General features: G+C 42.8%; 1 protein-coding gene across 1 annotated transcript in view; it reads left to right on the top strand.

The window, feature by feature from the left end:
• The window catches only part of jmjd6 (jumonji domain containing 6, arginine demethylase and lysine hydroxylase), a 27,035-nt gene extending 10,075 nt beyond the window's left edge, over positions 1 to 16,960 (top strand). The window contains exons 3-6 of the mRNA XM_048554922.2: positions 305 to 591; positions 1,880 to 2,015; positions 3,175 to 3,313; positions 16,417 to 16,960. Of these exons, the coding sequence (XP_048410879.1) occupies positions 305 to 591; positions 1,880 to 2,015; positions 3,175 to 3,313; positions 16,417 to 16,548 (694 nt within the window). The 3' untranslated portion in view covers positions 16,549 to 16,960. The remainder of the gene's footprint in view (positions 1 to 304; positions 592 to 1,879; positions 2,016 to 3,174; positions 3,314 to 16,416) is intronic.

The raw sequence follows: 16,960 nt of genomic DNA, 5'->3' as shown, positions 1-16,960 counted from the left end.
CAAAGATGAGTTAATATTGTGTCCTCATTCTTGTATGAATTGCTGATTTTCAGCAATTGGCACAAGGCATAGGCATATATACAACTGGATGCCAAGTGGAAGATAATTGAAATGTTATGCTCTGAATAACTGCTTGAGTATTTGTTTGAAGAGGAAAGCAAAGACACATACCTGCAGAGGAAGAACTTGTTAAAAAAAGTTGCGTTTTGATTACGAATAACATGGCAGTTGGCAGTGACAAAAACTTACATTTACTCTTGTAAAAGGTAAAACTAACAATAATACCAATGTTTTATCTTTTTAGATGGTTTGTCATGGGCCCTCCAAGGTCTGGAACTGGAGTCCATATTGATCCTTTAGGAACAAGTGCATGGAATGCTTTAGTTCAGGGTCACAAGCGTTGGTGTTTGTTCCCTACAAATACACCACGTGAACTTATCAAGATAACCAGGGAAGAAGGTGGAAACCAACAAGATGAGGCGATTACGTGGTTTGTCATTGTCTACCCTCGGACACAGCAACTGACATGGCCCCGGGAGTTTAAGCCTTTAGAAATCCTTCAGAAGCCAGGGGAGACTGTCTTTGTGCCAGGTGACTTTTTTTTAGAAAGGATAAGTTTAGTTATAAAGTGGGGTTAATACTCTGCTTATGACACACGGGCATCATTTCTGATTGAAAACATGATATTGTTGCTTTTAGATGACACAAATTTATAACTTCCTCCTCTGTTTCCCTGTTTTGGATTAATTTTCTCATTCTTTCAAAATTATTTCAGAATTTTAGCTTGACTTTAAATCATTTTGGCCATGAATTTCAGCTGCTCTCTGGCCCTCAGAATCTGAAGGGCTGCACACTGTAATCGCATTTCTTTATTAAAGGATTTGGGAAATTTGTCTAAAGGAAAAAGTTAGTACCCTCTAGTATTACGTGATGGGTTCTCCACAGCCAGTTGTCTTCTAAGAAGTTTTTTTTTCTTTTCCAAAGAATACCTCCACATTCATTCATTTGACTCATTTTTCATTTTCCTGATCTTCCTTGTGGGCTTTTTCAAAATGCACGTTACAGTGCAGTCTGCCTCCTACATCTTCAGCTTTGATCACCTGTGAACGTGAATTACTTTTGCAGTATATTAGAAGAACAATATTAAGTCTACATTTTTCTGTTTCTCTACTGCAGCTAATTCACAACCAGATTGTAAGAATCCATCTGGATGGTCTTTTCCTTAAATTTAGGTTTGATCTGGAACAAGTTGCATGGATAGGGTAGTGGTATGCTAACTCTGGCTTGCTGAAGGATCCTGGCTTGACAGTGTTTGACAGTATCGATTCTTGAGGTTGGAAGATTTGGGTTCCTCATTTGAGGACAGATTGTGCTGAGAAAGCTGACACTTTTCACCAAGTTGTAGCAAAGTGAGGCCTTGATTATGTACATGTTTTATATACATTAATAAGAACATGAGAAATAGGAGCGGGCCCATCGAGCGGTTTGTTAAGATCATGGCTGATCTTTTTGTGGACTCGGCTCCATTTACCTGCTTGCTCTCCGTAACCCTGAATTCCTTTACTGTTCAAAAATCTATTTTTGCCTTCAAAACATTCAAAGTGGAAGCCTCAACTGCTTTACTGGTCTGGGAATTCCACAGATTCGCGACCTTTCAGGTGACTAAGTTCCTTCTCCACTCAGTCTTAAATCTCCTCCACCTTATTTTGACGCTATGCCCTTTAGTTCTAATTTCACCGACCAGTGGGAACAGCCTTGCTGCTATTTTATCCATTTCCTTCATAATTTTATATGTTTCTATAACATACCCTGTGTTCTGTGATTGAAAATGTATTGAGATTCAGAAATGACTTCCTTACATACAGTTCTTATATTTCAGGTGGATGGTGGCATGTGGTACTCAATATGGATCACACTATTGCCGTTACTCAGAACTTCGCCAGTGCAACCAACTTTCCGGTTGTTTGGCATAAAACTGTTAGGGGGCGACCTAAACTATCCAGAAAGTGGTACAGGTAATCGCAGCATGAGAGTTAATTTTATGAAGTGCAACAGTCTATTGGTATTGATTGTTTACAGTGGGTCAGTGATAGCACATGTGCACGAAGTGTTACCGATGGGAAAATTGTATTTCCTTGTTTTTACATTTCAGTTTTGTTACAATATATAAATTGCCTTACACCTATTAGAGTAATAAGTGGTTGAGAAATACAGACAGCATAGATTTGAGTATTGCTGAGTTACTTGATTTCTAACAGGGAAACTCTTGGAAAACCTGATGTTTATTTAAAATGAGATGTAACTGAGTTTCTTGGCATGCTATGTTCATAGGTGTTATGTGACAAGATCTCTTAACTTGAAAAACGAGTCTAATAACTGATTTCTCAATTTCGTAATGAAAATTCATACATGTTTAAAAATTAATTTTCAATCTTGAAAATCAGCTTCTAAGTTGAACCTGGCGCAATATTTCCATGTATGTGGCCCAATTTTTGTTTCAACTCCAGTAAGATTGTGAAATTTAAATGGTAAAACCACAAATAAAAAGCAAAATTTTGCAGATGCTATTAACTCTTGAGGTCTGGTAGCATCTGTGAAGAAATGAATTGAGTTCATGTTTCAAGTCTGGAGATTGTTGAGAAACAAGCAGCTAGAAAACTGTGTTTTTATACTGTTGCAAAGTGAGAGCTCATCCTGGGACTGTGGGCACCCTCTCAATCTGTATTCCACCCCCACTCTTCCTGCCCCTTTTGTCAACAAAAAAATCAATAACTTGACAACTCCCTTCAGTTCCAAAGAAGAGCCTTTGGACTCAAGTGGTTAACTCTCTTTTCCTCTCTCCTCAGATGCTGTCAGACCTGCTGAGTTTCTCTAGGTTTTTCTGTTTTTTCTTTTAAAACGGTAAAACCAGTTTACTGCCTATCAAAATTTTCTTGTGACTTGTTCATTTTTTCCAACATGAAATCAGAGCTAATGGGAGCCTCCCCAATAGCTAGCAGTGGTATTAAGCTGGCATAGGGTTGGTTCAGTTTGTTCTACAAGGATTGCTTGACTTATCTTGCCAGCTTCCTCGTTGATCAGGGATCCCCTTGTCACTGACTGCAAGCTCTGGACTTATTTTAGTTTGCTCCATTGAGATGAATCAAACCTTTTCCGGCTTGTGTATTCTTACAGGATTTTGAAGCAAGAACGCCCCGATCTTGCTGTAGCAGCGGATTTGGTTGACCTGCAGGAGTCTACTGGTATTGCATCAGACAGTTCAAGTGATTCCTCCAGCTCATCAAGTTCTAGTTCCTCCGACTCTGACTCAGAGGTGAGAATGAATTTCCTTTTTGCAGCTCATCAAGTTAAATGTCTCCATTTTTGATTGGTGTCCTCAGTAGTAATTGTAATAATTTGTAGGCTGTAATATATTATGTGAATCTTGCCAAATCATAAACTCTTAGTGAAGAAAGAAGACATTTGGCCCATTTGAGTCCTCATCAACCCTCTGAATGACCTTTCATGCAGAATCAGCTCCATCCCTGGAACCTGCATTTACTACAGCTAATCTATGCAGCATGCATATCCCTGGACACTACGGGGTCATTTTAGAATGGCCAGTCCGATGAACTTGCACATTTTGGACAGTGGGAGGAAACTGGAGCACCTTGGCAGAAAGACATGGGGAAAATATGCAAACTCCACCCAGATCCAAGGCTAGAATTGACATGGCTGTGACATGCCACTGTGCCAGTTAAAAACAAAAAAATCTGTTGTGAATCATCAGTACAACTGGATGTGGAAAAACCAAAAGAAACATTTGTGGTTAAACATATTTGGTTCTGATAACTTGGAAGAACTATAAGCTGATGCATGTTGCACTACCCTGAAATCAATTGAAGAGGTAACAATACATCCTTGCTTTGATCACATGATTGGGAATTGTATTTGACTCCATTTATTAAAAGTGGAACATCTTTCATCCAAATAACTTCTACTGTGGAGCAAGACTGATAGATTCAAAGGATTTTCAAATGCAGAGTTATTTATTTTCCATACTCTGAGCCAAACCATTAGTTGTGCTTGGGCTTGGTAGAATGTTTGTCAGATAGCACACTTGCCTTTTTGGTTGATGCATGGAGTGTAGGAGTTGGGATGGGATGTTGTGCCTGTACATGACATTGGTTAGGCCACTTGTGGAATACTGCCATCAGCTCTGGTCTCCCTGCTATAGGAATGGTTCAGAAAAGATTAACAAGGATGTTGTTGGGGTTGGAGGGTTCGAGCTATGTGGACAGCCTGAAAAGCCTGGGTGGTAGTAAGAAGTGCTGATGTTCGAGTCTGCGATAAGTGTGGAACTGGAGGAACACAACAGGCCAGGCAGCATCTGAGGAGCTGGAAAACTGACGTTTCGCGTTGGGGTCCTTCAGAAGTGGGGGAGGGAGGGGAGGGAACTCAAATAAATAGAGGAGTGGGGGATCTAGGGAAGGTAGGTGGGATGGTGATAGGTGAGTGCAGCTAGTCAGTGGTGGGAATTGGTCAGTGAGGTGCGTGGAGCAGATAGGTGGGAGAGAAGACGGACAGGTAAAGGAGGCAGGAATGAGAGGGAGGGTTAGTTGTGGGCTGAGGCTGGGGTCAGGGAGAATTTGAAACGAGTAAAGTCCACATTGAGACCGTTGGGTTGTAGGCTCTCAAGATGTAATATAAGGGGTTGCTCCTTCAGTTTTCAGGTGGCATCGCCGTGACGCTGGAGGAGGCCCAGGATGCACGTCATCCAGGGAGTGGGAGTGGGAGGGGGAGTTGAAATGGTTTGCAACTGGAAGGTGTCATTTGTCGCGAATCTGAGCCTCCGCGTGGTCTCACCGATGTAGAGGAGGCCACGTGAGGAGCAGCAGATGCAGTAAACCACATTAACGGATGTGCAGGTGAATCTCTGTCAGATGCGTAAGGTTTTTTGGGTCCTTGGATGGAGGTCAGGGGAAAGATGTAGGGGCAGTTGTAGCACTTCCTGTGGTTGCAGGGAAAGGTGCTGGGGGTGGTGGGACTGGTGGGAAGTGTGGAGCAGACGAGGGAGTCAGAGAGCGCGGTCCCTGTGGAAGGAGATAGGAGTGGGGAGGGAGATGTATCCTTGGTTGTGGGGTCAGATTGCAGGGGCAGGGGAGGTGTGGATGTTACATTCCTTGAAATAAGAGGACATCTGGGGTGTTCGGAAATGGAACACCCCATCTTGGGAGCAGGTGTGGCGTAGGTGGAGAAACTGAGAGTAGGGGATCGCATTTTCGCAGGAACAGAGGTGGTTTAGTCTGGGGAGCTTGGGAGTCGGTGGGCTTGAAATAGATATCAGTTTTGAGTTGGTCACCAGAGATGGAGACAGAGGTGCAGGAAGTAAAGAGAGGTTTCAGAGATGGTCCTTGTGAACTTGAGGGTTGGGGTGGAAGTTGTTAGTCAAGTTGAACTGCTGAAGCTCCTCATGGGAGCACGAGCCGGTGCCAATACAGTCAATGATTGTAACGAAGTAAGAGGTCGGGCATGGTGCCCCTGTAGCTGCGGAAGAGGGACTGTTCCATGTATGCTACAAAGAGGTAGGCATAGGTTCGGCCTACGATTCCCCACTAGCCCCAGCACCTTTCCCTGTGGAAAGTGCTACATGGTGCCACCAAAAAAATCCTCATCACCATCCAAGGACCAAAAAGAACTTTCCACATCAGACAGGTTCACTTGCACATTCACTAATGTGGTCTACTGTATCCACTGCAAAAGGTTGGGAGTTTCTTTTTCTCTCTGGAGCATCAGAGGCTGAGGGGTAACCTTATAGATGTTGACAAAATTGTGACGAGCGTGGATGCACTAACAAGCCAAGGTCTTTTTCCCAGGGTTGGTATTCCAAAACTAGAGGACATAGGTTTAAGATGGGAGGAGAAAGATGTAGAAGGGGCGTAAGGTGCAACTTGCTCATGCAAGAGAGTGGTGTGTGTATGGAATGAGCTGCCAGAGGAAGTAATGGAGGTTGGTACAGTGACACTGTTCAAAAGGCATCTGAATGGGTATACGAATAGGAAGGATTTAGAAGGATACGGGTCATGCTGGCAAATGGAACTAGATTAATTTAGGATATCTGGCATGGAAGGGTAGGACTGAAGGGTGTCTTCTGGCTGTACAACTGTAACTCCCTAGCTCTAAATTTGATTGGAAAGTGATTGTTAAACATGTAAATAATTTAACTCGATCTAGAGGAGTGATGACTTCTGAAAAAGACTTGTATTTGAGAGTGGAGAAGTGGAAATTTGTCTGCCTTCACAAAACACATGGTAAACAAGGATTAACAAAAAAGTTAAGAGGTAGTAAGAGGGTAATGCGAACGATCATACTCGGGAGTTTGGAGGTGCCAGAACAATATTCTCTTCTAAAACCGCAGTAAGCGAATGCCTACTGAGCTGAGCAACAGTAACATGGAAAGCTAAGAAATGGTGCTTCTGTTGTTGCTTTAAACGTCTTGAGGGGGGAATATCCCCTTACATTTCAAGTCTTCAAATTGTCTGCTAATTTTTCTAGCAGTTAAAAGAAAATGTGAGAAAAAGAATTGTTGGGGCTAATTAAACTGATGTTGATTTCAGCTGACATGATTACTCTAACATCATTGTGTTAAACATCTTCACATGCTAAACCAAAGCAAAGATCTGAATTTTAAAGTTATGCTTTACCAGAAATCTCAGACCTCTCCTTTTAAACTTGAGACCTGCTACTGGTACTGGGAGATTAATGAGATAAATAGTGTACAGCAAATGTTGTGGTAAGTAAATAAAAGTCCCTTCCAAAAACAGTAGTGAATAAGACAAGAATGGGAGAAATGAACTGAGTGGAATAGGGAAACAAATACCTGGACCGTGTTGAAGATGGAGAATGATCCCAGACTGCTGAGGAAAATTAACTAAAATTTAACAATTTTCACTTTGAATATTAAAATATGGAATGGGATAAAAGTAACCTAGTTCGCAGCAGTTTTTAAGGAGGGGAAACTGTTAAATGTATTGAAGAAGTCCTTTTTTTCAAATTCCATTGAAACATGCAAAAACCAAGTAGAAGCAGGAGTCGACCAGAAGGTGTTGGAGCTTCCCTCCCAATTCAGTACAATGCTGGGAGATCTTTTTGCTTTAACTATGCTTTCGTATCTCATCTCTATACCTGGTGATTACCCGAGTCATACGAATCTGTATGCCTCAGCCTCAAATGTCTATGGTGATGTAGATAAAGGAAATATTAAGACAAGCAATAAAGTAAAGATCATCTGTTTGGAATAGGACACAGGATGTGAATGATAGCATTGTACAAAGTGAGCAAATGATTTCAGTTGATTTGTGTTTAAAGGCAATGAAAATCAGAAGGTAATTTCTGTTGCCTCTGCGATATGTTTGTTTTTTTTTCTGCAAGAAATCCGGAAATAAAACTGTTGGAAATACTGAGATAACAAGGTGTGGATGAACACAGCTGGCCAAGCAGCATCTTAGGAGCAGGAAAGGTGCCGTTTCGGGCCTAGACCCTTCATCAGAAATGGGGGAGGGGAAGAGGGTTTTGAACTAAAAAGGGAGAGTGGGGAGGTGGATCGAAGGTGGAAGCAGACAAGTTAAAGGGGCAGGGATGGAGCCAGTAAAGGTGAGTGGAAGTGGGGAGGTAGGGAGGACAGACAGGTCAGGGGGGCAGAATGAGATGAGGTCGGAAATGGGGGTGCGGCTTGAGGTGAGAGGAGGGGATGGCTGACAGAAAGAACAGGTTAGGGAGGCGGGGACAAGCTGGGCTGGTTTTGGGATGCAATGGGGGGAGGGGAGATTTTGAAGCTTGTGAAATCCACATTGATATCATTGGGCTGCAGGGTTCCCAAGCGGAATATGAGTTGCTCTTCCTGCAACCTTCGGGTGGCACTGCAGGAGGCCCAGGATAGACATGTCATCTAAGGAATGGGAGGTGGAGTTGAAATGGTTCGCTTTTTTTGGCACTGCATATTCATTTCAATATCATATCCTATCCTTTCAAATATCCATTTCAAGCCTACCGACTCCCACAGCTACCTAGAATACACCACCTCCCACCCACCTTCCTGCAATAATGCCATCCCCTATTCCCAATTCCTTCGCCTCCAACGTATCCGCTCCCAGCATGAGGCATTCTACTCCTGTACGTCTCAGATGTCCTTGTTTGTCAAGGACCGCAACTCCCCCGCAGTGGTCGAGAATGCCCTCAACTGTGTCTCCCACGTTTCCTGCAACTCATCCCTCACACTCCATCCCCACAGTAACAACCAAAAGAGAATTCCCCTCATCCTCACATACCACCCTACCAGCTTCCGGATCTAATGCATCATCCTCCGACACTTGCACCATCTGCAATCCGACCCCACCATCAAAGACATTTTTCCCTCCCCACCCTTGTCTGCTTTCCGGAAGGACCACTCTCTCCATGGCTCCTTTGTCCGCTCCATACTCCCCTCCAACCCCACCATATCGGGCACTTTTCCCTGCAACGGCAGGAAGTGCTACACCTGCACGCACACCACTTACCACACCCCCATCCCAGACCCCAAGAAGACTTCCCACGTTAGCAGATGTGCAAGTGAACCTCAGCTTAATGTGGTACACTGCATCCACTGTACCCGTCGTGGCCTCCTCTACGTCAGGGAAACCAAGCCGAGGCTTGGGGACCGCTTTGCAGAATACCTACGCTTGGCTCACAATAAAGAGCTGCACCTTCCAGTAGCGAACCATTTCAACTCCCCCTTCCATTCCGTAGACGACATGTGTATCCTGGGCCCCCGCCGTGCCACAAAGATGCACCCGAAGGTTGCAGGAACAGCAACTCATATTCCACTTGGGAACCCTGCAGCCCAAAGATATCAATGTGGATTTCACAAGATTCAAAATCTCCCCCTCCCCCCCACTGCATCCCCAAACCAGCCCAGCTTGTCCCCGCCTCCCTAACCTCTTCTTCCTCGCACCCATCCCCACCTCCCACCCCTAGCCGCACCCCCATTTCTTAGCTACTAACCTCATTCTGTCCCCCCTAACCTGTATGTCCTCCCTGGACTGACCTACCTCTCTACCAACACTTACCTTTCCTGGCTCCATACCCGCCTCTTTGACCGATCTATCTCCTCTCCACCTATCTTCTCCTCTATCCATCTTTGATCCGCCTCCCCCTTCTCCCTATTCAGAACCCTTTCCCCCTCCCCCATTTCTGATAGGGCCTTGGCCCGAAACGTCAGCTTTCCTGCTCCTCAGATGCTGCTTGGCCTTCTGTGTTCATCCAGCTCCACACCTTGTTAGCTCAGATTCTCCAGCATCTACAGTTCCCATTATCTCTTGGAAATACTGATATGTCAGCATTTGTGGAGAGACAGAAGCACGGTCTGCCCTTTTTTTTTGCCCAATAAATGGCAAATTTTCCCCAGTTCTGTCAGAATCGTTGACCTGAAATACATAACTATTTCTGCTTCCATATATTCTTAGTACATCCAGTATTTGTTTTTATTGAAGACTTCACTTGTGTTATTCTGATTTAGATTGCTCCAGTTTTACAACATTTTTCTTAATTTGGTCTGGACTGTAGAGTAAAGAAAAGAATGAACAGGGACAAATTGATTTTTGGAAAAAGCAAAACTATTCACAGGAAAATGTAAACAAAGCTGAAGTATGGAAGTTGGGAGGGGGAAGTGGTTTTAAAAAATGGCTACTGGAAGTGCAAATCGTCTGCACAACAAGTATATTATCAGCATGAAACAGCTGCTTGTTCATCTTGTTGCAAGTTTCACATGTGAAAGAAACAGCTGTGGCCACTTTTGACAAAATGAAATTTCACCTGCAGTGGTAGCCAGGAGCGCGCACAAATGTATTCTGGGGAGCATGTGTATCTTATAACTGCAGTTTAGCAACTTCGTGATATCATTTCTTAGACTTTTTTTAAGAACACAATGAAGCGTTGTCTGTCAGAAAGTTTTTAAACTTTTTTTTTCTTTTTTCAGTTTGTATGCAACGGACAGTGAGGGAAAAATACGTCAATCTTTGACAGCCTCCGTTCCAATTACTAACTTGTGACTTTTTTAGAAAAGTTATTAAATTAATTGGCTCACAGCAGAAACCTCTAATCCCAATAAAATCATGACTTCTGTTTCCTAAAATGCTAAAAGGTATTGGAATGTTAACTTGAGCTTAATGCGTAGATAGAATATTAGCTAACTGATCAGAGTTGAGGTCAAAGAAGCATTTTCAAGATGGCACCTTGTAACCAGTAGAGCGCCCCAGGGATTAGTTTTGGGACCACAAATATTTAGAATACATAAATGATTTGAATGACGGACATGAATGTACTTGGGTCGAGTTTGCGGGTGCCACAAAAATGGGTGGGGAGGCAAGTAGTGAGAATGACACATAATTTGTAGAGCAATGTTGACAGGTTGAATGGGTGAAAACGTGACAGATGGAATGTACAATGGGAAAAATAAATGAGGTTATGTTCTTTGAAAGGAAAACAAGAAGAGCCGAATAGAGTTGAAATTGGGAAGGACTGCAGAAAGCTGCAGCACAGAGTTTGGGAGGGGTGGTCCTTTGCATGAATTACAGAAAGCTAGCAGTCAAGTTTGGCTGGTAATGGAGAAGGCAAGTAAACACTTGGCCATGTTACTCTACCTCTTTGGAACAAACAAAAGGTGGCCTTGCTGAAAGGAAGGCATGAGTCAAGTAACACCTGTAATATTTTAAGTGTTTCCTTCAGATAAAGGGGTCAAGAAAAAGATGGATGCATTGGATGCGGCCCAGATAAGTTCACCAGATTGTTCTCAAGTAAGGAGGGACTGTTTAATGAGGAAATATTGAGGCTGATACTCATTTGGAATTTAGAGGACTGAGAGAGGACCTTACTGAAACTTGGAGGTTTCTTGGGGGCTTGACAAAGTAGTTAGAGACACTGTTTCCCCTTGTGGGAGAGTTTAGGACCAGAGGGCATAATTTTAGGGTTAGAGGTCCAGTCTGACTGGACCACAGGGCATCTCTGTGGTGATGGTTTAACCTGACAGCCACCATTGCTTAGGCAAAGGGAGAGGTTGAGGAGGGGAGTCCTTTGTAGTAACTTCAGCAAGTGTGGGAATTGAACCACGCACTGTTGACATCCCTCTGTGTATTGCAATCCAGTCAAATGAGCTAGACAACCACCATTTCCGAGAGTTGAGGGTTTTTTTCCCTTTTTAAAGATAGAGAATCTGTAAAACTCTTTACTGGAGAGAGCTGTTCAATTTGGTTGTTATATTTTGAGCCTGATCGGTTTTTAAGCAGTAAGGGAATCCAAGGTTTTCTGGAGAAGGAAGGACTGTGGAGTTGAGGATTGTCAGATCAACGGGGATCCCTTTTGAACGTTGGAGCAGATTCCTGGGCTGATTGGCCAATTTCCACTTCTATGTCTTATGGGCTTATGATGAATGTGTCCCCCAAGTCCAATTTATTCTTTGCTAGAACTGCAACTGTAGTGCTATTTGAGTTATGCTGTTAGGGCAAAATTCAGAAGCTGTGGATCCTTGGTATTGCTTAAGAATCATTGACCTTCTTCACCACAAAACTTCAATCATGCCTGCACTGTTCTGTAAATGAGCATTTTTAATCTACCACCAGCCTCTTGATTTCCGCCCCCCCCCCCCCCCCCCCCCCCACCCCGTACTGTTGTGCATTGTTATTACCCACGTAGCAGTCCAGCGTGCTCTTAAATGTCTCAATTACACCTACCATCACCTCACTTCCAGGCTGTCTGCTATCTGCTCGTTGAAAGTGTTGGTTTCCTCCAAATCACTTAATCTTTGCCCTCTTCCATTTAGAAGCTGGAATAGCTTGTCTGTATGCACTCTATCCAGCCTGCTCTTGACTTTGAAAGCCTCTGCCAGATTTTTTGATCTTCTCCAAGGAACCCAACTTCTTAAATATGTCCTCATAACTGAGGTTTCTCATCTTTGGAATCTTGTAAATATAATCAGTAACAATAACCTTCATTTATAAAACGTTAAATTAACAATCCTTTCCATGAATCCTAACACTGAGTGTAAGGAACAGAATTTATTCATACTGTCCAGTTGAGCAGTACACACAGTAAGTGATATGCCTGGATGTAACTTGTTCTGATGTGATAGTTACTTAATGTTCAATAAATTCTTTTCTGCAACAAGTCACTCTTCTAACAGCTTCCAGATTTCATGGTTTAGCTAATGCTGAAAAGCTTATTTACACAAATTCTAATAAAGCATGCATTCAAGATCATGATTGATCCCTCAGCCTATTTGTTAGACTAATCACTAAATTTGTGCTCTGGTTAGTGTTGTCCAAATTACACATTTTCTTGAACGGATATTCCTTTAAGATAAAACATCCAGGACAAACTCCTTTTTGCTGTAATCTACTATTCTTTCTGTCATGTTATCTATTAAGCAGCCTGTTATTCCATTCTGCCCTTTTGTTTTCAGCAGTACGTTCCATGAACAGTCATAGTTCAGTTTATTTCTGAACTCGTCAACTTAATTCCCTCAACCTTTCTCTTAACAAAAATGAATATTCAAGGTGTCACATGCATAATCGTAGAAAAGTGGATATTGATGGAAAGAAGGCCAATTTGGGATTCGTTTCCAATAGTTTGGTCGAGTTTACCTCGAGTTTGAAGATTTAACGGAAGGCATTCCTGAACTTGGGCCTTGTGAAGGCTGAAGACTTGACTGCCAACTGCAGGTGAGGGTGAGAGGGTGGAGAGGCTGCAGAATAGGGTGGAGAGTTGGGAAGCTGTTGGAGATTTGGCCTTTAAAACCACGATAAGCATTGGAAATTAGACACATTGGACTGAACAATGTGTAATTCAGCAATTGTGATAACGATAGGAACTTGATGCAGAATACAGTGCTCGCAGCAGACGTTTCTAGTGGAATGTGGGAAATTGGCTTAGAAGGCTTGCAAGAAGATGAAGGAAACAACAGATTTAGGTTTTTGCAGCAGATAAACTGAGATCGGTCAGAGTTAGGAAATCTTTCCTTTGGACACTGGAATCAGAAGCTGAGCTATAATGGGATGCAGAGATTGTCAACAATCTAATTTTCATGTGCAAGTATAGTAGAAGGGAGCAGATTTGTGGAGCAGGGATCAGTATTAAGGATAGAGAATTTGTGGCTGGTGCCGAAGGAATTTACTACAGTTTTCCAGATGATGATCGAGAACAAATTGCAGCTGGCCATAGACTGGAAATTGGTAAACAGCCTTAGAACAGGGGTAATGGAGTGGCAAGTGAATTTGAAACTACAATTATCTTTAGCAGTACGTCCCACTCCAATTTGGTTTGTAGATGGCTGATAAGCCTGGTTATGCTGATGATTTCAGGGATACTTTGAAAATGTCGCTGAAGTGTTTGCACTGCCTAAATCCTGACCGACAGCCATATGCTTAATTGTCCTCTGGGCAATTAGGGACAGACAGGAAATGCAGACCTGACCAGCAATGCACATGTCCTACAAACAAAAAGCCGTAACAAGGTGTAGAGCTGGATGAACACAGCAGGCCAAGCAGCATCAGAGGATCAGGAAGGCTGACGTTTTGGGCCTAGACCCTTCTTCAGTAAAATCTAGAAGCGTGGCATTCCAACCGGAATTCCATCAACAAACACATTGACTTGGAGCCAATCTACCATCCCCTGAGAAAAAGAACAGGAAATGACATCACCAACCCAAGGAAACCTAACCAGATAAATAGAAAGCGGGACATAACACCAGCGCTTCGTCGGAGGCTCACTGATGATGTTACCTAGAATGGTGACGAAACGTCTGAAAAACTAACCTTCCAGCTCAGCGAGCAAACTCGCATCCAGAATCTTGCCCTTAATCTATCACTGGCTGTCTCTTTCCCACATGGTATCCAGAGTCCCAGTGTTGGATCATCATGCGGGAGCATCTGGGTTTTGCAGATTCTGGCAATTGAAGCACTTGAGTGTCCAGCATCCTGTGGGCTAGGAGGAGCTGCTGCATGTCAGGTTGGCTCCTGTGGCTGATGGAAGCCCCTGTTGGAGGTTTGGGGTGGAGGATGCTGTTGAACAGTTGTCGCATAGTTGGGAACATGCTACTTCTGGTTGCTGGGAGTTTCCTGGCACAGACATTGGGCAGCCTTCCTGCTTTTATCCTATGTGGTTAAAATTTTATTGGTTTCTTGTAGATTACCCTTCATTCTTCTGAACTGCAGTGAATATAGTCCTGACCAATCCAGTCTGATTTTGGGAGTCACCCCTGCCATACCATGAATCAGTCTGGTAAATCTTTGCATTCCCTCCATAGGAACAACATTCCTTCTCAGATGTGGAGACCAAGGCTGCACGCAGCACACATGTGGTCTGAAGGCCAATTTATCATTGCTACTTTTACTGCTGACTGCATGAACATGGTTTAAGCCACTGCTGGGAGTTCGGGCAGCACAATGATTCGGTGGTTAGCACCCCTGTCTCTCGGCGCCAGGGACCCAGGTTCCATTCCACCTGGAATGACTGTCTGTGTGACATGTGCATGTTCTCCCTGTATTTGCGTGGGTTTTTTCCAGGTGCTCCGATTCTCTCTCCCGCCCCGCCCCGCCACAGTCCAAAGTCATGCAGGCTAGGTGGATTGGCCATGCTCAATTGCCCAAAGTGTCCACGGATGTGTAGATTAGGTGGGTTACAAGTGGATGAGTCTGAGTGGGTTGCTCTGAGGGTTGGTGTGGACTTGTTGGGCCAAAGGGCCTGTTTCCACTCAAGGGATTCTGTGGTTTGCAAGGATACCCCAGGTCCTGTTGTAGCTCCCACTTTTCCAATCTGTCACCACTTATGTAATTATCTGGCTCTGGCTTGTGTTACCAAAGTAAATGACCTCACATTTATCGACACTGTACCTGATCTGCCATGCATTTACCACTTTGCTCAACTTGTTCAAATCACACTGAAGCAGTTCGGCATCCTTGTCAGAGCTCATCCTCCTACCTCGCTTTGTGTCATTTACCAACTTGGAGAAATTATATTTTGTTTCCTCATTCAAGTCATTAATATTTATTGAGCTCAACTTGCTGTTATTTCCCCAGCAAATGGACCACTGTAATATACATAAAATAAGCTCAGTGTTTAGCTGACATAACAAAGTGTGGAGCTGGATGAACACAGGCCAAGCAGCAAGTCAGGACCACAAAAGCTAACGTTTCGGGCCGAGACCCTTCATCCTCTCTGATGAAGGGTCTCGGCCCGAAACGTCAGCCTTTGTGCTCCTGAGATGCTGCTTGGCCTGCTGTGTTCATCCAGCTCCACACTTTGTTATCTTGGATTCTGCAGCATCTGCAGTTCCCATTATCAGTCTTTAGCTGTTTCCCTGAGAATTTTGTACAGCATTACTTTTTACTTGAATTGCATCTAACTCTTAATGTTGAAAAGTGAAAAGGTTTCCACAAATGAAAGAAAATCAAAATAACTTTCTTGAACTTTGAAAAAATGTCCTGTTCATTTGACAGCACTTGTGAAATATGCAAAAATGTATAAATCATATTTAAGCACTTGCTAATTCTGCATGAGTTGTTTAGTTTTTATTGGATTATAATGCTGACAGGCAGTCTGCCTACATAATATGTCATTGAAAATGTTATTTTGTAGAAAATTTCATCCAAAAATGCAGCATTTCCCGCATGTTAAGTTGATAAGTGAGTTTTTTACCTCCCCTGTAACCCTCATCTCTGCTTTTTCTAAACTATCTTGTCTGACATGAGGCACTAGGTGGTAAGAAATTTATTCAAATTAAATTCTGAGAAGACGGAAACCACTGTCCTCAGTCCCTGGCTCAAACTCTGTTTCATCTGTTTGGCAATTGTTTGAGGATGAAGCAGATTATTCACAACTTTGCAGCTGAACACAAGATGAGTTTGGTGTTAGTATGACCATCTACTTCCAGCTGTGCTACATGATCCAATTATTATACCCTTGCCTCATGTGCTCCTGAAACCCTTAAGCATGCTTATGTTCAAACTTTTTTGTGGCTTGGTGTTAAAGTTTATTTGTTTTTAAAGCATGTTAAGATCTTTTATCATAGAATCCCTACAATGTCGAAGCAGGCCATTTGCCCATTGTGTCCACACCAACACTCTGAAGAGCATCCCACCCCCCTACCTTATCCCTGCATTTCCCATGGCTGACCCACCTAGCTTAAACATCCCTGGACACTATGGGCAATTTAGCATGGCTGCTCCACCTAACCTGCACAATTTTGGACTGTGTGGGAGAAAGTGGAGCATGTGGAGGAAACCCTCAGACATCTTATTACATGAAGATGTTTTAGGTTAATGATTTATACGTAAGAGGCTGTTTATTTGCTTTTTTTCTCATCACTTAATTTCAATTAGCCTAAATTAGTTTTATTTGTTTATAAACCAGTGTGACTCTGGTGCTGAAGGAGATGGAATGACACACAGAAGGAAGAAAAGAAGAACTTGCAATATGATGGAAGATGGGAGTTCTCAATCTCGCGATGACTGCGTGAGCAAAGAACGCAGCTCGTCTAGGTGACAAAGACTGGAAGATAACAGCAACGCATCGTAAGATAAATTTCAAAAGCTGCAGTAGAAGATGAAAAATAATTGCAGTCTAAGACTCCATTTTAAATTTTGAATTATTTCATTTTTCTGTTCGTAGCTATCTTATTTACCTCCTTGGTAGAAATTGTAATTCCAGACAAAAATATGTCATGGACAGCCATTTAAGAACATACACTGTTTAAAAATTGTTTTTTTTTAGATCAAATTACCTTGTGTTGGAAAGATATTTTTATAAACCTATCCCTAAATTAACAATAATAGTGAGCTGAAAACAATTATTAGTCAGTGTTGGTGCAGATGTATTGGATACCCTTTATTACAATTGATCAATATTTCTGTTCAAGTTCTGCTTGAACTAAATAAATGAACACTGAATAAATCTG

This window comes from Stegostoma tigrinum, chromosome 22, assembly GCF_030684315.1.
Source record: "Stegostoma tigrinum isolate sSteTig4 chromosome 22, sSteTig4.hap1, whole genome shotgun sequence".
Taxonomy (NCBI): Eukaryota; Metazoa; Chordata; class Chondrichthyes; order Orectolobiformes; family Stegostomatidae; genus Stegostoma; species Stegostoma tigrinum.
Note: the sequence above shows the minus strand (reverse complement) of the source record. Positions and strands in the feature narration are given on the sequence as shown.